Source organism: Abramis brama (assembly GCF_963993115.1).
Source record: "Abramis brama genome assembly, chromosome: 15".
NCBI lineage: Eukaryota > Metazoa > Chordata > Actinopteri > Cypriniformes > Leuciscidae > Abramis > Abramis brama.
In genome coordinates this window covers 34,414,169-34,436,668 of record NC_139977.1, presented here as the reverse complement: position 1 = coordinate 34,436,668, position 22,500 = coordinate 34,414,169, and the positions used below count along the sequence as shown (strand labels likewise).

Genomic DNA, 22,500 nt, shown 5'->3' with positions numbered 1-22,500 from the left:
ACAAATATGTCATTAATAATAATAATAAATAAATAATACTAATAAACAGTGAAAAACAAACATTAAATGAACAAAATCTAAATCAAATCTGAATAAATCAAATTAATAATTAATAATAATGCAATAACAATAAACAGTAAAACAAAAAAATTAACTAAGAAATTAATCAAATAAAAAATAAGATACAAATAAAATACAATTCTAAAATGTAAACAAATAAAAAAAAAACTAAATAAAAATACTAAAATAAAAGAAATGGTATCAGTATCATGTTGAACTGTGTCTATAGGGTCTAGTGTGTGTGTCCTGAACCGGTTGTTTGCTGAAGGATGATTACAGGAGTGAACCGGACTTGATCCGTAACGTACACACGGGATAATGGATCGTTTCCAAGCGGCGCAGGAACTCTGACTGCAGAAAATAAAGACTAAGAAAGAAGAGTCTTCAGTCACGGTGAGAAACATGCATTGAAGAAAACAACCACCCCAGAGAGAGATCACACACATCTCCTTCAGATAAGATGATGATAGTTCTGTCCTGGTGAACACAGCATCTTCACCAGAAGCGTCTTCACTTCAGGAACATCAGTGTGTGTGTGATAATGAGCCGAGACGTTGTGGGTGTAGGTGTAATTCATGCGGTTATTCTGACATAAAGGGGCTTTCGCACTGGATGAACCTTTTCATAGCTCCTGTCACTAATGCGGAAGGACCTGCTTTGGAACTGGGAATTATTTTAGTTCTAGGAACGGCTTCTGGGAGCTAAATTGGCTCCTACTTCAGAGTCGGGTCTGACCCAGAACAACAGGAGCTACCAGTGATGTAAGTGTGTGTTGACTGGTTGAACGCATGTGAAACTGGTAAGAAAACCACAGAGTTTATAGCCGATATATTTACTGCAGGAACATGGAAAACAGCGAGAGATGGACTGAAGGGGCCAAGCAAGACATGCTGGGAACCAAACAACATCGCACATCATTATATGAAAAAAATTAAATACCGGATATTTCAGACAAAATGAAAGTTTAATGGTTTAACACTTAAGAATGAAGAAATCAAGACAGCCACAAATATTAGCATTATAATGTTACAATTGTAATGTTATGTAATGTAAAATTATTCCTATGTTATTTTTAACATATTAAATACTCAATTGTTTTATTTTATGGTAAAAAAATTAAATATAAATCTATATAGGCAAATGTTTGACATACAGTGGGGAAAAAAAGTATTTAGTCAGCCACCAATTGTGCAAGTTCTCCCACTTAAAAAGATGAGAGAGGCCTGTGATTTTCATCATAGGTACACTTCAACTATGAGAGACAAAATGAGAAAAAAAAATGCAGAAAAAAACATTGTAGGATTTTTAATGAATTTATTTGCAAATTATGGTGGAAAATAAGTATTTGGTCAATAACAAACAAGCAAGATTTCTGGCTCTCACAGACCTGTAACTTCTTCTTTAAGAGGCTCCTCTGTCCTCCACTCGTTACCTGTATTAATGGCACCTTTTTGAACTTGTTATCAGTATAAAAGACACCTGTCCACAACCTCAAACAGTCAATCAAAGACCAAAGAGCTGTCAAAGGACATCAGAAACAAAATTGTAGACCTGCACCAGGCTGGGAAGACTGAATCTGCAATAGGTAAGCAGCTTGGTGTGAAGAAATCAACTGTGGGAGCAATTATTAGGAAATGGAAGACATACAAGACCACTGATAATCTCCCTCGATCTGGGGCTCCACGCAAGATCTCACCCCGTGGGGTCAAAATGATCACAAGAACGGTGAGCAAAACTCCCAGAACCACACGGGGGACCTAGTGAATGACCTGCAGAGAGCTGGGACCAAAGTAACAAAGGCTACCATCAGTAACACACTACGCCGCCAGGGACTCAAATCCTGCAGTGCCAGACGTGTCCCCCTGCTTAAGCCAGTACATGTCCAGGCCCGTCTGAAGTTTGCTAGAGAGCATTTGGATGATCCAGAAGAGGATTGGGAGAATGTCATATGGTCAGATGAAACCAAAATAGAACTTTTTGGTAAAAACTCAACTCGTCGTGTTTGGAGGAGAAGTTGCATCCAAAGAACACCATACCTACTGTGAAGCATGGGGGTGAAACATCATGCTTCGGGCTGTTTTTCTGCAAATGGACCAGGACGACTGATCCGTGTAAAGGAAAGGATGAATGGGGCCATGCATCTTGAGATTTTGAGTGAAAACCTCCTTCCATCAGCAAGGGCATTGAAGATGAAACGTGGCTGGGTCCTTCAGCATGACAATGATCCCAAACACACCGCCCGGGCAACGAAGGAGTGGCTCTGTAAGAAGCATTTCAAGGTCCTGGAGTGGCCTAGCCAGTCTCCAGATCTCAACCCTATAGAAAATCTTTGGAGGGAGTTGAAAGTCCATGTTGCCCAGTGACAGCCCCGAAACATCACTGCTCTAGAGGAGATCAGGGCTGCCAACTCTCACGCATTGAGCGTGAGACTCACGCAATTGACACTTTTCACACGCTCTCACGCCACACATCCATTTTCTCACGCACAGAAAAATTGCGGAGCAAAGAGGTACTTTTAATATTAAACTAATTCTCAGCTCTTAGATTCCGTCAATTTTATTACAAAATTCAGACAAAAATACGTTTGGCGCTTGTAAATGTGACGTGACAGATCGCTGAGCGCCTCAGTTCAAGTGCACGTGAACCGATCATCTGTTACTTTTTTATTTAAAGATGCAGTACAACTTACCGAAAGTATACATAATATCGACCAATTAGTGTTTTTCAACCACGGAAAGAGGTCAGTATAACAGCAGGAGAACAATTATGTCACATAACGTTACATTTACCTCAAGAAAGCCATTTAATGACCATAGCATGTTAATTGAATAGAAAAAATAGCTAGAGAGGAGATTTTGCTGAGCACTATATTACATATTTATTATATTTTTACTTATGTCATTAAATAATTGTTATTATAACAAAAACTGCATTATATTTACCTTTAAAAATACCAGCAGATTGGGCCCTCTATGTGTACAGCATTAGATGAGATTATTTTTTTAAATAAAATTTAAATAAACATGTATCCAAATTAGTCAATATTGAATCAAAATCGGAATCAGATCACAAGAATGGAATTTAAATCTTGAAATTTTTGTCAAGCAATAATAAAAACTGTATCCTACCAGTCATAAACATTGTAACATGTTGTCACTAAACTGCATAAAATTCTATTTAGTTACCAAATGTTTTGACAATCACAATTACACTTATTGTGATGCAATATTTGTTTTTACAGAAAAAAAATCTCACTCCAAGCTAAACTCAAAAGTTGGCAGCCCTGGGAGATCTGCAAGGAGGAATGGGCCAAAATACCAGCAACAGTGTGTGAAAACCTTGTGAAGACTTACAGAAAACGTGTGACCTCTGTCATTGCCAACAAAGGATATATAACAAAGTATCGAGATAAACTTTTGTTATTGACCAAATACTTATTTTCCACCATAATTTGCAAATAAATTCATTAAAAATCCTACAATGTGATTTTCTGCATTTTTTTCCTCATTTTGTCTCTCATAGTTGAAGTGTACCTGTGCTGAAAATTACAGGCCTCTCTCATCTTTTTAAGTGGGAGAACTTGCACAATTGGTGGCTGACTAAATACTTTTTTCCCCCACTGTACACATATAAATGTGATTTTTTTTTTTTCCCACTGTAAAATAAAACAACTGAGTATTTACAATTTTTATATATATATATATGAAGAGTTTGGTTCCAAAACGCGATAAATCCATTTTGATTAATTTGAGTAAAAATGTGTTTTCTTTACCAAGAATTTGGCAAGATGAAAAACGCTATTTTCTGTTTCAAACTTTCACATAGCATATTTAGGTTATAATAACAAAACAAATTCAAATCCAGATTTTGATTTTCAAAGATTTATTATAAAAACTGATCATTTTTTCCCCAAAATGCAATAAATTCATAACACTTTTTTTCCCCAAATGCAATTAATCCATTGAATCAATATAAAAGTTATTTTTCATATTGAAACTGTTGAAAATACACAACAAAATAAGTTGATCCATCCACATATGACAGCCTGAACTCGATCAATATCTTATTAACGTTACAGGCACTGGACTAAAAATACATTCAATCAGCTATCGCTAGGAAATACCTCCTGAACTTTTTTGACGGCGATCATCTGTAAAACGGCTTAGTCCTGCTCGGTTTTCGTTGACTGAGTAAAACAACTGAAAGTTTTTCAAAAGATCCCCTGGGGTCAACGTGTCAGCGTGACAGAAGTCTGATGCTGTCGTGTGAGAACAAGCAATAGCCGGCATTTTTCCTCCTCCCGCGCCTCGTCTTCTTAATCTCCTCACGTAAATGATTAGATTTCGATGGCTTACGTTTCTTCCCTACCGCAGAAACCACCACAGGTTCATCAATGCCGTCAAAATTATAAAAGATTTTGTTTGATTGTTGATCAAAAAGTACAAAGTAGATAGGAAAAACTAGGATGCCGGGTGTATTCAAAGCGCTGCCGTTACTGTTTACAGTGCGTGGAATGGTGCGCTGTGATTGGTTGAGAGCGGATTTATCTCATTCTGCAGAGAAAGGAGACTGGCGTTTGTCGCGGTTTGTAAAGAAAGGGAGAAAACATGACAGAATAACACGGCGGATATCGCATTTTACATAAAATTTAAAATTGACTTTTCAATACTGACCCTATACAATACTGATTTTTGCAGGAACTCAATTTTTTTTTAAATGGCGTTTATCGCGTTTTGGAACCAAACTCTTCACATATATATATATAATGTATGTGTGTGTGTGTGAGAGACAAGAAATGGCTAAATTGTGCAGCTCTACAAACAAGCACAGCAAACCTGGAATATTTTTAAATCACAATTTGTATTACAATTAGATCCCCCCCCTCAGATCATGCTTGCCTGTGAACCGCCCCTTTAAGCGTAAAATATTCTGTAATCCTGCTGAAATGGCACAAAACTGCTAAACACAAATATTTTACACTGTGAATATTGTGCAAGCATGTTAAATTACTCTATATATTCACATTACTAAAAACATTAGTATTACTATACGTTATTTTATACTGATATAAAATCAGCATAAATGGTATATAAATACTTTATTACTTTAAAATAATAAAAACAATAAAACCACAGTGCTAAAAATCTTGAATGAGAGTTAAACTAAAATGGAGATTTTATCAAATAAAGCAACAACCACAGTAAACAAATCAAAAAATAAATACTGAAAAATGTTTAAATAATCAATCATTCTTGTTTGTGATTTTTAGGAAGTCCCCGAACAGCACATTTGCATACAGACAGGAAGATGAAAGCGTAGAAACACAAGTGAAATCACTGGAGTCAGCGTTTCTCAGGCCTGTTGATGTGGTGAGAATAAACCCTCAGATTTCAGGAGCACAGCGTCAGATAAACAGCACTAGATCTGCACTCAACAGGCCTTAAAAATATTTTGGTTTGCCGTAATTTGTTGGTCATGGGTATTACGTAGGTATGAATTTAAACAAATTTGCATATCAGGACTTCACTGACAGTTTTCCAGAACTTCGTGCCGAGTTAAAGAGGTGTCGAGAGAAAAAAAAGAGAGATTTTGATAAAAAAAATAAAATTGTTATTTAATATATATATATACACTGAGTATACAACTGAGTATTTACAATTTATATATATATATATATATGTGTGTGTGTGTGTGTGTGTGTGTGTGTGTGTGTGTGTGTGTGTGTGTGTGTGTGTGTGTGTGTGTGTGTGTGTGAGAGAGAGAGAGAGAGAGAGAGAGAGAGAGAGAGAGAGAGAGACAAGAAATGGCTAAATTGTGCAGCTCTACAAACAAGCACAGCAAACCTGGAATATTTTTAAATCACAATACTCAGTATATATTATATATATATATATATATTACATAACAATTGGAAAACCTGAATAAACTGAACACCAAAGAATAATATTAACTGTTGAGCGGTGGTGACGCGTTCATGTGTAAGGGTGGCGCTGCCAATAACGCACCTAAAAGCTGTCACAAAGAACTGGGAAAAGTAATGATTATTAGTATATTATTAAGGATGGCCTCAAAACCGCTGTGTGTTTCAGACTTCCTCCTTTTTTTCAGAGTTTTAGTGTCAGTTCTACATTAAACTGCTATATATAATGTTGAATATAATGTATAATAATGCAATGGGGCAATATTAGTGTGTCCTGATAATGACACGTCTCTTACCAGTAAAAGTGGCCGACATTATTTTAAATATATCTAGTCAGAGATGGAGATCAAGTACATTCGTCTAAAATAATTCAGTATTTTCAGCTTCAGAATCATGAATATTGTTATTCTGGCGTCTCTATTGTCCAGCTTTGGGTTATCAGCACTAAGTCCAAGAATATTCATTTACACACACAATATAATATCAAATTTTGCATTTTAAATCAACAGTAAAAAAATTTGTTAACCTTTTATCAAATGTCTTGGAGAATCGCATTAATATTGTGAGTTCAGTATCGAATCGTGACATGAGGGTATTGTTACACCCCTATTAATATTAATATATGACGGAGAACTGACCACAGAACACAAATCAAACTGATGTTCTGTCCATAAACAATCCATATCTATCTATCTATCTATCTATCTATCTATCCATCTATCCATCTATCCATCTATCTATCCATCCATCCATCCATCCATCCATCCATCCATCCATCCATCTCTCTATATCTATCAATCTAGATGTATATTATATATATATATATATACACTACCGGTCAAAAGTTTTAGATCTGTAAGATTTTTAATGTTTTTAAAAGAAGTCTCTTCTGCTCACCAAGGCTGCATTTATTTGATTAAAAATACAAACAAAAACTGTAATATTGTGAAATATTTGGGCGAATATATATATATAAAACTCACACTTATTTAAAAATATAATTTCTAATAATACATTTTTTTTTTTTAATCAAGGAAATTTCTCTAGCATTTCTTCTTTTTTGCTGTATCGAAAACGTACCGAACCGTGACACCACTGTGTCGCATCGAACCGAACCGTGAATTTTGTGAAACGTTACACCCCTACTTCCTTCTAGTTTCTAGTGTCAAATAAACATGAATGAACATCAGAAGGAATGTTCTTTTAACCGCGGAAAGACGTCAGTACACTCCGTCAAGTTCAAATCCTCCATCGTTAATCTACTAACTCTCCTGACTGCTTTGTCGGACAAAAATGGCGGATTCTGCGGATGGCGGATTATGATTGGTCAGATCGCCTGTCAATCAAACTCCCTCTTATTCTGTGTGCTTGCTGTGTTTTTCTTTCTTTCTACAGCTTATGTTTTAATTTTGGTATAACATTATATTACCATGCATATTTTTACTTTGGTTTTGGTTTCTTAAAATAAATAATAATAATAATAATAATAATAATAATAATAAAAAATTATATTTGACATTTGAGGCTTAAAGCTGTAGAAAAGCAATAAAAGTTTTTCTCAGGAAGAGTGTTTTCAGCTTGTTTGATATAACTATACGGCATGCAGTCGCTTCAAACAACGGCATAAAGCTATTCAAAACATCAGTCAATGTAAATTGTAATTAATAAATCGCATTTACAATTTCAAGGGAATAATCGATAATTATGATTTTTGTCATAATCGTGCATGCAATCAAACACACTCGTTCATGAACACACACACACACACACACACACACACACACACACACACACACACACACACACACACACACACACACACACACACGAACACTCAGCTAATGCATCACAAGAGCAGCCCTGTATGATATGAACATGTCAGACATGTTTACAGACTAGGGGTGTAACAATATATCGTGTCACAATATATCGCAATACAAAAATGCAACAATATGTATCGTGGATAGTTCACCCAAAATAAAAATTACCCTGTGAGAAAAAAATTGAAGTTTTCAGAGTCAGTACTACATTAAACTACAATATATTATGTTGAATATAATGTATAATAATGGGGGAATAGTGGGTCCTGATAATGCTTATGTTATAAGTCTTATGTTACCAGTAAAAAGTGGCCTACATTATTTTAAATATATCTAGCCAGTGACAGAGTGCAAGTGCATATTCGTCTAAAATAATTCTGTATTTTCAGGTTCAGAATCATGAATATATTTATTCTGGTGTCACCATTGTCCAAGCCTGTTCATTTACACCCACAATGTTATATCAAATTTAGCATTTAATCAACAGTACATTTTTTTCTTAACCTTTTTTTTATATGTCTTGGAGTATCGCAATAATATCGTATCGTGAGTTCAGTATCGTGATATGTATCGAATCGTGAAATTAGGGTATCGTTACACCCCTATTACAGACAGAGTATGTTTTGGTCTCAGGTTGTGTTGTGTTCATGTACACACACACACATTCAGAGCCAGAAATAACCTTCTGGAGACGATCTGCAGCAAACGGCTCAGAGAAAACCATAGAAACAGGTTTGATGTGAAGATAAGAGCAACTCATTCCCCTGGAGGAACTAAACCAAACCTCAGATCGAACCGACGGGACGGAGCGCATCATCAATGTTCTGCACAGACACCACAACAAAACTCATCAGATTCAATTCTGCTGTGAAGTTACTGAACTCCAAAGGAGCCCAAAATCAGCACGGATACAGATATACTAGAACTAGACAGAAGATGAACAGCGAGCGATTATTTCCAGCTTCATCTCTGCAGGATTGTGGGAAATATTCATGAAGGTTTTCTCACTCTCAGCCCACACAGGTCTGTATCTGGCCCGACGCTCCAGCCAATCACTGAACTCCTGGGAACGCTTCGGGAACAGCGATGCCAATAAACGCATGCCAATATTACCCATGATGCTCCATCGATTAGCCGCTGTGATGAGCGCGTGGAAAGCTCACAGGCTGTGTGGAGGCGTCTGGTGTTTCAGAGATCTGTTCTCCAGACTAAACATCCCAAACCGACCCGCTGTTATCTCTGCACTGGGTGTTCTGAGAGACGCCACTCAGAGATTACAGCACAAAAGTGTATCGTCTGGAGGGTTACGCAGTGTGTGTGTGTGTGTGTGTGTGTGTGTGTGTGTGTGTGTGTGTGTGTGTGTGTGTGTGTGTGAAGCAGCAGATCAGATCTGGGATTCGAGTTAATTCTAGCATGCAATTATATATAGTTTATACTCTTTATTATATACAGAAATGACCCATGGTGAACAGACAGTTTGTGAACCCGGTTTTGTTTTTAGACAGTTTAATATAACTTGAATCATTCATTCAACCGATTTAAAACAAAATCATTTCAAATTAATTCAATATTTTTAAAACAAACTGCAAAATTAACATTTCGTCAGAATCTCGTGTAAATGTTATTTTGTTTAGTTTTCTATTTTGTGGGAGTTGTTTGTGTGGGAATTGTGGGAAAATCGTGATCTCTATTTTAAACGAAAAAATGTATTATATAAATATAAATATAAATATATATATATATATATATATATATATATATATATATATATATATATACATATATATACACATATATAGACACACACACGACAAATAAACATGCGAAAATAAAATAATATTTATTATTATTATTATTATTATTATTATTATATCAAATTATGATACAAATATTTTATTATTATTATTATTATTATTATTATTATATCAAATTATGATACAAATATTTTTTATTATTATTATTATTATTATTATTATTACTACTACTAATACTAATTTATTATCATAATAATAATAAATTCTTTGCCGTAATGTAATGAAAATAATTACATTGATTTATGTTCTATATTCTTTATCATTTGATTTGATATAATTTGGGTGCAGTGAAGAGGATTCTTTATGAAAATGTGATTAAATGCAATAAAAACTGGAAATGAGCATTTATTTAAAAAATGTATTTCTTTTATCTTTTGATATTGGGTGTAATGTGATCTGGAACATGTTCTTGACAAGATGAAAACTAAATGAACTAAAAAAAAAAAATGGACTAGATGGACTAAAATGGAAAAACAGATTCTCGGAATCAATCGGTAAACCCAGATATCCCATGATCCTCTGGGCTCTCAGTAAAGAGAGACGCTGTCCTGACAGAAATGCAGCACTTCTCTTTGGATTCATCTGGAATATTCTGAAGTATTTACTCCACTGAATAACAAAATCAGTGTTAAGCCCATAAACGGCAAACACATGCAACACAATCACAGGTTTAAAAGATTAAAAATGTCTTTTAAACTGTATTTATCAGCAGTTCACCTGATATCATATTAATGCACAATGAATATTGAAATGTCTAGTCTGACGAAGCTGTATTGTGAAGGGGTGTGTGACATTTCGATGTGACCTGAGATAAACCACCTTATCCATGTCAATGTATAATCTGGGACTCATGTAAACAAACCTGCAGGACGGAGAGTCAAACACTATCAGCTAAAACTGCATGAGGAAAATAACCGGCCACTATCTGTCGTGTCCTGCGTCAGGTGATGCTGATGACCCAAACCCATCGCTATAACGACTAAACACTCAATGTTTATTCAGACACGGAAGAACGGTGAAATGAAGCCTGAGGTTGAGCTGTAATTCTGCACCGCTGTGACGTCAGGCAGTGGAAACACACAGCTCTGGTGTCTGAAAACACACACACACACACACACACACACACACACACACACACACGACGCTTCTGATGCGATCCGACAGAACCAGACCCATGTGAGGAGGACCACGACCACAACAACAACAACAACGACGACGACGACCACAACAACGACCACAACAACAACGACGACGAGCAACAACAACAACAACAACGACGGACAACAACAACGACGACGACGACGAGCAACAACAACAACAACAACGACGGACAACAACAACGACGACGACGAGCAACAACAACAACAACAACAAGAACAAGAGCAACAACAACAACGAGCAACAAGAACGAGAGCAACAACAACAACAACAACAACAACAACAACAACGAGCAACAAGAACAAGAGCAACAAGAACAAGAGCAACAAGAACAACAAGAGCAACAACAACGAGCAACAACAACAAGAGCAACAACAACAACAACAACGACGAGCAAGAAGAGCAACAACAACAAGAACAACGAGCAACAAGAACAACAATAAGAGCAACAAGAACAATAAAAACAAGGAGCAACAAGAACAATAATAATAACAACAACAACAACAACAACAACAAGAGCAATAAGAACAATAACAACGAGAACAACAACGAGAACAAGAGCAACAATAACGAGAACAACAACAACAACAACAACAATTCTGATTAGACAACTAAACAAAATATGTTTGTTTTCCCAAGAGGTTCTGACAAAATGTTAATTGCTGCAGTCAATTAAAAAATGTTTAATTAATTGGAATGATTATTTTTAAAAATCGGTTCGAGTAAATGATTCAATGACTCACTCATAAATACTTCACTTGTTTCAGCGTTTTTGAACGAATCTCTTGAACGAATGATTCAATGACAAATACAGTTTGTAACAGTCTCCTACTGGTGTAACTATGACACAATCTTTATTTGAAGCATCAAGTTACTTTCAAAAGCTGATTGTATGTTTTGGTCGCTTCTGTGGACAGTGTTTATATCCGAACTATAATCTTTTATCCCAGTGCTTCTGTGATCATTGGAATATATTTTTATATCACACAAATAATGATACTGTGTGGTTGAAAAGCCTGTTTGTGAAGCTGTTTAATATCGATATATGATAATAATATTTTTTTTTATTACATTTAAAATTGAATTATAATATTTAAATATGATAAATGCTTTCTCTGGCTCGGCAGCAGCGCAAACGCACACAGTAGAATCATTGTCATTTACGAATGAGACATTTTGGTGTTTGAATCAAGATCTTGATCTTTTTCTGATTAATAATGCAGCTCTACTGAGGACACACACTAAAGACACGGCTTCTTTAAACTCATGGCGCAAGATGCTGAAAAAACAGCAAAACAATGTCTAAAAACATCTATTTTACAATGTGCCGATTTAAAAACAGACCAGACATAATTAAATAAACGCCTCCTTAAAGCATTAGTTCACTCCAGAATTATAATTTCCTGATAATTTACTCTCCCGCACGTCATCCAAGATGTTCATGTCTTTCTTTCTTCAGTGGACAAGAAATGAAGGTTTTTGAGGAAAATGTTCCAGGATTTTCTCCATATAGTGTCTTCAATGGGGTCCAACGGGTCGAAGGTCCAAATGTGAGTTTCAGTGCAGCTTCAAAGTCTCGACACGATCCAGCCGAGGAATAAGAGTCTTATCTAGACAAACCAGTGGACATTTATAACAAAATAAACATTTATATACTCTTTAACCACAAATGCTGGTCTTGCACTAGCTGTGATGCGACACACATTGAGTAATCATGTTGAAAGGTCAAGCGTGACGTAGGCGGAAGAACCGACCTAGTGTTTACAAAGCCAACGAGCAAAGACTGAGTCAAACGCCATTTACAAAATAAATGAAAAATAAAAGGTAAAACAACGATGTGGGATGATTTTGAAGTTGGAGGAGAAAATGAGATGGAGTTTTTCACTCTACATTTTCCACCTACGTCCGGTTACCATCTGACCTTTCCAACGTGATTACGTAATGCGTGAAGTTGTGGATGTGCAAGATGAGCATTTGTGATTAAAAAGTTTATACATTTTTTTTTTTTTTTTTTTTTTTAGAAAATGGCAGATGGTTTGTCTAGATAAGACCCTTATTCCTCGGCTGAGATCGTGTCGAGACTTTGCAGCGTTGAATTGCATTGAAACTGCAATTTGGACTGCAATATATATATATATATATATGACATTTTCTATATTCAGGAAATTTTCCACTATATGGAGAAAAATCCTGGAATGTTTTCCTCAAAAACCAGACATGAACATCTTGGATGACGTGGGGGTGAGTAAATTATCAGGATATTTTAAGGATGATTCTGCAGTGAACTAAACCCAGTTGGAGAGAGGGCTTGTAGACTTCAGAGGATGGTGTGATGATCAATGGAGGGAATATGTAACTGTATAGTATTGTCAACAGAGGGAACAGCAGTGAATGTGACTGACAGACGCGAGTGCGCGTTCAGTCTTTTGTGTGGCATTTAAAGAGACGAACGTCAAGCTGTCTCTCCTCATCTCGGTCTGTCTGTCTGCATTAATAGAGCAGAATGACAGCAATTATGCAGCTTAACAAAAGAGAATCGACAGTTTGTTTTGTTTACTGTACGCCGTCCCTCCACAAGTGACGGACGCTCGACTGCACAAAAACTCACATTAACATTTAAACAATCGTCTCCTCTGTGAAGGACATGATGTGCGACTGGAATAATTACGCCGCCTAACTTTTGGATCAGCCTTCATCCATGATGCCTTAAAATACCTCCACTGTGGGCGGCTCGCTAGGGCTGTTTGTGGCGAGATTAACGAGTTTTCAACTCGACGCTGGAGGAACTGTCAATGTAGAGAAGATACAGGGTACATTTGTGGTTGAAGAAACATGGTGATGTCGTCATCAAATCAATCAATCTCCACATACAAGACTGGAGACGTGCAAAACCACAGATTTTGTAAATTAACTTGTTGGTTTAGGGTCACGTCCAAGTCACAAAACTCCAATTTTGCATTCAAAGTTCTTTAAATCCACATAAAACACAGCTATTTTGCAAACTAAGCAATCCCAACGCGTCCGTAAGCAGGAGTACCTACCAGTCCGAACAAGTCTGAGCTCTCGCTACACAACACAGATGGTTCACCTCAACACGGCTTCTGTGTAGCGCATCAAGTGTTTCTGTCTTTCTGTTGATCTGCTTTGGCCCTGTGCGGGTCTTTCTGATCATGCATTTTGTGTTTCTGACATGCAATTAAACTCCAACCTCACAGACGAGTCAAAAACACACTCGTTCATGAACACACACACACACTCAGACACGAACACTCAGCTAATGCATCACAAGAGCAGCCCAGTATGATTTAATCAGCTTGATATGAACATGTCAGACATTTACAGACAGAGTATGTTTTGGTCTCAGGTTGTGTTGTGTTCATGTACACACACACACACACTCAGAGCCAGAAATAACCTTCTGGCGACGATCTGCAGCAAACGGCTCAGAGAAAACCATAGAAACAGGTTTGATGTGAAGATAAGAGCAACTCATTCCCCTGGAGGAACTAAACCAAACCTCAGATCGAACCGACGGGACGGAGCGCATCATCAATGTTCTGCACAGACACCAAACCCATCTCATCATAAAGCGCACACACACACACACACACGAGAGACAGACGTGTGTTGTACTCACCGCCACTGCGATCATGGAGTCGTCGGGTTTCCACTCCACCTGCTGATAGAAGCCGAACTGTGCGGCCGCTTTCCCAGACTCAATATAGCTGACGATCAACACGCTGGGCTACAGACAGACAGACAGAGACAGAGTTAGACATATGAATTCATTTGAGTCAGTGTGGTTTAGTTATGTACATTTAATATTCAACAATATTATTGATCTGCCTGCATTGACACCATTATACGAGAACTGAACTGGACGATGACATCACCGTTTACTCCAGAGCAGCTATAATTATATGTATATATATATATATATATGAAGAGTTCAGATGCAAAAGCCTCTAAGTGCCATCTGAAATTTTCTTCTAGAATGATCATTTTTATCAAGCTCGTATATTTAAGTTCAATAATTTCACTTAAATGGCAATGCAAATTACCAATTAATTGTCATTTACCGTATTTTCCGGACTATAAGTCGCACTTTTTTTCATAGTTTGGCTGGTCCTGCGACTTATAGTCAGGTGCGACTTATATATCAAAATTAATTCAGACTGAGATGAAAACATTACCGTCTACAGCCACGAGAGGGCGCTCTATGGCGGAGTTGTTCAGAAGCGACACCAAGGATGAAGAAAATTCAATGGATTCAGTGATGTGGAATGAGATCGCGGGTGCTTGGTGAACTTGTTTACTGGTAACTTGCTTGTTGGACTCACTGGCTTATGTTAATTTAGCCTATTCAGCCTCCCAGGTATATGTTCTTTATGCTATTGTGTAGCTGAATAACTGTTAATGTGTTGTGTTAACACACCGGACACCTACTCAGCCTGTTGTTCTGTCACTGTGTGCTACTGTGTAGTTGAATAACTTGCCTTTCCAGATTAAATGTCTGTTCTTGGTCTTGGATTTTATGAAATAAATTTCTAAATAAATGCGACTTATAGTCCAGTGCGACTTATATATGTTTTTTTCCTCTTCATGACGCATTTTTTGACTGATGCGACTTATACTCCGGAGCGACTTATAGTCCGGAAAATACGGTAAGTGAAATTACTTAACTTAAATATAAGAAAATTTCAGATGGCACTTAGAGGCTTTTGCATCTGAGCTCTTCATATATATATATATATATATATATATATATATATATATATATATATATATAAAAATTAAACTTTTTTACAACCAAAATGAAACCTCACTGGGCTTCCTTAAGCTGGACTGTGACGCTATTTTCTTCTGGAAACAAACTTTGTTGCATTATTTTCCTGTTATCTCTGTAAAGCTGCTTTGAAACACTCTGTGTTGTAAAAAGCGCTGTATAAATAAAGGTGACTTGACTTATGCACAAGTCAATCATCACTAGTATTGAGGACAGTGTGCTGCTGCTTTACTAAGCGATCAGATGCACTATTGGCTGCGTCAGCATCACACGCATGTGTCGTGGTGCTCACATGACCAGCGTCAGCCAATAGTGAGCCGGCGTTCTGACATAAAAGAGAAGAGATTGTTGATTCAAGTTATTTTTGGGGGGGTTTTGCACAGAAATGTCGCTTCATAACATTAACGGTGAACCACTGTAGTCACATGGACTATTTTAACGATGTCTTTACTACCTTTCTGGGCCTTGAAAGTCGCAATGACGTTGCTGCCTATGTGGGATCAGAAACCTCTCAGATTTCATCAAATCTTTCATTTGTGTTCTGAAGATGAACGAAGGTTTGGAACGACATGAGGGTGAATAATTAATGACAGAAACTTCATTTTTGGGTGAAATAACCCTTTAAGAGATATATTCAAGTCATTATAGTGTAATGTTCACAGCATGCATATGAAATAATGCCAAACTTTACAAATAAAGTTAAGAATAAACAAGAATATTTGCGTAATAAGATGCTCCAAAATGACTCTGAATCATCTAACAGAGGAAAAACAAAAGTTTAACGTCGTTCATCGTGTGCGTTTCCGTCTTTATTCTACAGACCAACAGAAACGCATGACATTCTCCCAGTGCAATGCGGAGCAGCAGGGAAACCCATCAGGAGAAATGAGAGACGGATGTGTGGAAGAGAACAGCGCTCGGCCACAAAGAAAAACACCCAAAAATGGAAGCAAAGTGCTGGTTTCATTCTGCCAACAGGGAGCTGTAAACCTCAACACACACACACACTCATGTGTGTAAAACTAACACTAACGTCACAGAATCTGCATTTACTTTCGGCGTGTGTGTGTGAAGGTCGTTCCTCATGAGCGTTTCATTCAGGGGTCACGAAAGGTCAGACAGGCTTCAGATTCCACACGAGAGAAACATTCACAACTAGTGTCTGTGATTGACAGCTGTATTTACATCAGACGTCAGCGGATCCAGGACCGGCTTTATTTTGATCAAACACCTGTACCTATAGCAACCAGCGATAGTTACATTAATAACTTGAATTACTCACATTATCCACAGACTGACATCACCTTACTCTGCAAAACTGTAGTTAAATGACTCTAATAGTGGGTGCAAATGTTTTTCTATGGCAAAGCAAGCACTCAGTGACGCTACTTTTCATACAGCCTGACTAAAACGGAGAAAGAAAAACATCTGAAAAATTAGAGAATGCACCAAAAATCATGCATGTAAATCATATGCACAGTTACATAACAGACCGAGAGTGTAATGCAGGACGGTGGTTGTCCTAACTCACTCTCGATCTGAATTCAACACGCTTACACAAAGAACATGTTACTTCCTGTCCTGATACAATCAGCAAATTGATTCATGTCCTCTGATACAATCATGCTTGTTAAATCGTGCAGAGAAAATACATTTCTGCATCATCCTCAACCTGATGTAATATTTGCAACATGCATTTTCTGTAAAGCTGCTTTGAAACCATTTGTATTGTGAAAAACGCGCTACACAAATAAAAATGAATTCAACTGAACCTCCATCATCACCACAGACGAAATATTCAACAGTTTGTGCAAAAAATAATAATACAAAAAGGGCATCTAGCAGACAAACATGCACATTAATCTTTATTATCAAACTGCAATTATCAGACTGTTTTAATAATGACCAAAAAGGCCTGTTCACGCCAATAAGAAATAGAAAGTTTTAATTAATAATCATTCAGTCCAGTGGAACGATAAAAACACTGACAGCCAATCAGAATCCAGGCTTTAAAGAGCTTGAGCATTTAAAGCGGCAGACGACAAAACTGCAGAGATATCGTCCGCTGGCGTAGACACTTATATACAGTCAAACCCAAAATTATGCAGACACCAGATATCATTTTTTATTTTTTTCACTAGTGTGATCAGGACACTATAGTTCATTAATGTAAGTGAGGAGAGCAAAAAAAAATTAAACTCGTGACATGTTATTACCCAATAATTCTTCATACAGAGACTACCAGTGACATTTATACAGATTTGGGACTAAAAATGATTCGGACACTTTGAGCTGATCATGTTTTGCTGAAGTGTGTTTTCTTTAATTGCTAATGCTCTTTTTACACACAGACTGAACACAATGAAGCATTGCTTGGTGATTGGTTGAGCTAAACTGGTATTATCTAATAGTGTAGTTAAATTTAACAGCTGACAGATATTCAACATAATTCATGTGTGAGACAGTCTAACAGAAGGACGGACAAAACCAGTCAAATATCAACTGAGTTCTGCTCATATTTTATTACCGTTTTCTAAACTATAGCGAATAAACTGTGATAATGTGAGAAATGTTGAAGGTGTCTGAATACACTTTGGTCTGACACTAGTTATCGTTCCTGAACAAAGTGAAACCAAAAAGACAAAAAGGGATGTGAAATCTCATGTGTCAGTCACAGAGCAACACTGTGATCAGTCCTTCACTTCTGAAGAAAATGCCACTGTAACAAAAAAGAAAAGAGCAACACTATCGTGCTAATCATCATCATATTTCACATCTGTGCATGTCTGTGTTTGGTCACCACATACAAGTGAACACAACATGATCTATTTTTAAATGTATTCGACTCAGTAAATCATCAGACATGAGTTTAACTCAACAGACACACGTTATCAGACCCTAAAACCCTCTAATGCTCACAGACAATCACTGATTACTCCAACATTTGGCGCGTTTCCATTACAGATTTGCACAAAACTTTTGTGTTTACAAAAAACTATTGCGAAATGACGGCGTTTCCATTAGCCGATGTTGTGCGACTAAAACTAAAACTAAAGACGGATGTTGGTGGGATTATGTACTATATCCCAGCCGCCGCACTGGCCATTATTATTAATGGAAGGAGATGTGTGTGTGTTTTCCAAGCATTGATGGTGAGGAACGACCCTTATTATACTGAGAGCGGCTCATATGAGGAGTTTCTGGGTGTTTCTCCTCAGATCTGCTTCCAGGTCTTGATTGTGGCATTTATTTGAGGTTTAGAATCCATTATTCCTGTCATTCTTCTGCCTTATATGAGTTTAATAAAGAACTCAGTCTCGTATTCTGTCCAAACACACCGCGTCATCTACGTCAGGTGACTGTAAATGCGCAAAAACTGTTTCCATTGCAGTTTTGCAAAATATTTATTTTTCGAATTGCCTGAAAAACCTCCTCATGTGAGCGTAAAAACTCTTTTGCGATAAATGGGAGTTTTTGTGAAATCGACGTGTTTCCATTGGGCGTATTTTCAATGTGCAATTTCAATTTGCGCAATTTGAAGGGTAATGGAAACGTGGCTAGTGCCGACAGCCAGCAACAAGACATGTTTATACAAGATTCAACTCACAGGTGTGTCCAAACTATAATACATATAACAATATCCTTCATCTCCAACATCTCCTTATCATTCCTAAGCACTACCTCACTGTTTGTGTCCATTGTGTCTATCTTTATATCTTATTTTGCATTCGTCTTTGTCTGTTTATTTGTTTTGGATATATTTATCTAGTCTCATTTACATTGTGTCTATCTTTTTCAATTGTCCCTGGTATTTATATACACCGTTTACATGATTTATAGTTATCCTGCTAAATCTGAAGAGCTGCTAAATGTGTTTCTTTTAACAATGACTAATAAAGATCTATTCTATCTATCCAGAGGCAAATGATGATCTGATCGAAGCCTTGACTGATTCACATCACAGGGAACTATAGTGGAGCGAAACCCATGAAGCGCATGCATGAACGTGCCAGTGATGAACAATCATAAGCTGCTTTTGTTCAGTAATCACGTTACATGAACTGAGGCTCTCGTACTGATGTTAAGATGTTAAGATTACCACTAACCCCAAATCACCCCATAGTTTAGGTCAAAACACACGTACAGACAACATTAGGTAACACTTTATTTTTACAGTGTCCTTGTTACATATGTTTCATGTACTTACCATAGTATTAACAGTAAAGTATGCATAATTACATGCAATTAACCCTTAACCTAATCCCCCAATAGTAAGTACATGTTAATTAATATTACTCAGTACTTAGATATATGATTACACTGTAACAATGACACCTTAAAATAAAGTGTAACCCAACATTATGACTGTTTCCAATCATGTTTCTCAAACACGGTCTGTCATTGGTCAGTCAAACGAATAGCCCCGCCCCCAAACTCCCACAATTGGTTGAGACAGAAGATGACACGTATGGCCGCTCATATAAACAGATCAGTGTTGTGAATGTTGTGAAAGTGACTCTGAACACCGTAAACCTGAGCATCTCTACTGGATGGTTTGTGATGGTTCACTAATACTCATCTTACACACAGAACAGATGAAATATGATCGCACAGCGTTACACAACACACACACTGAGCATGCATTTCACCAGCGATTGTGTGTAAAGTGTGACTTTACATCTGCTGCTGCTGTACATCTCAATGAGTTTAAATGAGTTATAAAGATGTGTGCAGAATGTATGAATGATTTATAAAACGTCTATATATACAAAACAAGTCTTCCTAGATGCGTCCGTCTTTATAAATCACAGTTTAATTTAAGCCCAATGTGCATCAACTCCACCTATTTCAGAAGAATTATGTGTGCTCATATGCAGACTTTATTTGAATATTTCATAATCAATGTTGGATTATTTTAATTACTGGTGTGCTAAAAGTTTGTTCGAAAGCCCTTCAGTTATTGTAAAATTTTGAACATTTATACGACTTAAATTCTTATTTGTTCCTCACCTTTAATGTAGGATGAAATCAAAGAGAATTTAGGATTAAATCTGATTGCACGTGTGTTTATAAATGAGCCCGAAAACATAAAACACGTCTGAAATCATAACCATATTAGGGGTGTGTGTAGTCTAATCGAAAACAGATCCAACAGAAGCGACGTGTGTCTCCGTGCAACAAAATATCATCTAATTCTCTCCATTTCATTAAATATCATCTAATTATCTCCTTTTCATTATAGTCCATTAAAGAGGAACCAGCGCTAGAAGAGACAAAACTAGAGTTTAAAGAGTTTCAAACCAAGAAACGTTGCATATATATATATATATATATATAGATAAAACATATCAGCAATGGGACGGTATAAAAATTTCATATCACGATAATAGTGACCAAAATTATCGTGATTATCAATATTATCACGGCTTTGTTAAAACGAGATGAAAGTGTTCAAAAATAACTGATGCTCACACTGAAAATATTTCAACAAGTTTTATATTTGAAAATCAACAAACAACAAATAAAACCAGCAGCTCTATGCACATTTTTAAGGCGAGACACTACAGGTGAATAGGGTAAAAATTTTAACTAGCAGATATCACCATGAAACTTTCCCAGTTGATTACCTACATTAAGATAAGAAAAAAATGTATTACAAGTTTTCTGTAATTTAATGTTTAAATATGCAAATTAGGCAATATCTAATTAAATATGCGCTAATTTGTATATATTTTAAAAAACGAAATCTGAATAATGGATAAAGCCAGATTAAAAATTATTTTTTCATTGTGTTCACATATTAGATGGGGAAAAAATTACAGAGGGATTTATGGATATCTACTTTTGTTATGACCATATGTGGATCCGACAGCATTGTACAGTGAAGAGAGAGCTTTCCAGCGGTGTGTGTGATGACAGAGAGCAGACAGAGATCGTGGATCGGCAGGATGATTTACAACGACAACTTTTGTTGAATTTACGCGAAATCTACAGACGCAAACAGACAAAGTGTAATAAAATAAAGACCTAAATGTGTATTTCGGACTTTTTTTCACCACAGTCTGAAAGAAGACATGTTACTGAAGACAAATATCCAAAAATCTCAAAATTGACCAGTAAAAAGAAAACAATGTTTTTGCCTGCCGTGTCTCGCCTTAAGCAAGATTATATTCGGTGGCATTTCCGTCGTCAATAGCAACGCATTATCCACGTTTCACTCAAATACAACTTGCCGTCTTGCGTCTCCGTTTTTGATTGTATTGAAAAATGAAATCAGAGTTGATTTATTGTTTACAGAGTTTGATAATATTGTTGTGATCATCTTGTCTGGATGATTGTTTTGTACGCTGTACAAAATTAATTTATAAACAGGTAAGATTTAAAACATTAATCTCAATTCAATTTGTCCCCGTAATTATGTGTGGGGAAAAAAAATAATCTGTGTAATAAGTGTACAATGAATATACATTATTATCCCTTAAATGTCACTCTTAATAGTCTTGTTTGAACTTGATCGTTCGTCTTTGGCTCAAAGCCACTGTGAACTTTTCTTCGCGGAAGCTTCATGTTTATTTCAAGTGAGTGAGATCAAATATTTCAACTCAGAACAACATTTTGTCCCAGACGTAGTTTTGGTATTGAGGTCAAAGTTAACTTGCCTTGCGTTCGCTATACAACAGTGGGTGATGGTCACACAAGAGGACTCGGCAGATCTGAAGTGTTTCCCCCTATTGTAGTGACCATCCTCGATTAAGTTTCCCTCGGGACTTTTGTAAAAGCCAATATGACCACGCCTCAGATTAGGTCCTCGGTCACTGCCTTCCGCCATCCCTTCTCCAATAAAAGAAAAACAACATTGCGCTGCGGCTGCGTCAGACTGGTGCTGGCTGGACACGATTCACAGCGAGTTATTAAAATCGCGATAATCAAACACGGTTTTAA

General features: G+C 36.7%; 1 protein-coding gene across 1 annotated transcript in view; it reads right to left on the bottom strand.

Annotated features, from left to right (window-relative positions):
• The window catches only part of ric1 (RIC1 homolog, RAB6A GEF complex partner 1), an 80,864-nt gene that overhangs the window by 52,973 nt on the left and 5,391 nt on the right, over nucleotides 1–22,500 (bottom strand). Inside the window, 1 exon segment of the mRNA XM_084136206.1 lies at nucleotides 14,410–14,517. Within this exon segment, the coding sequence (XP_083992332.1) occupies nucleotides 14,410–14,517 (108 nt within the window).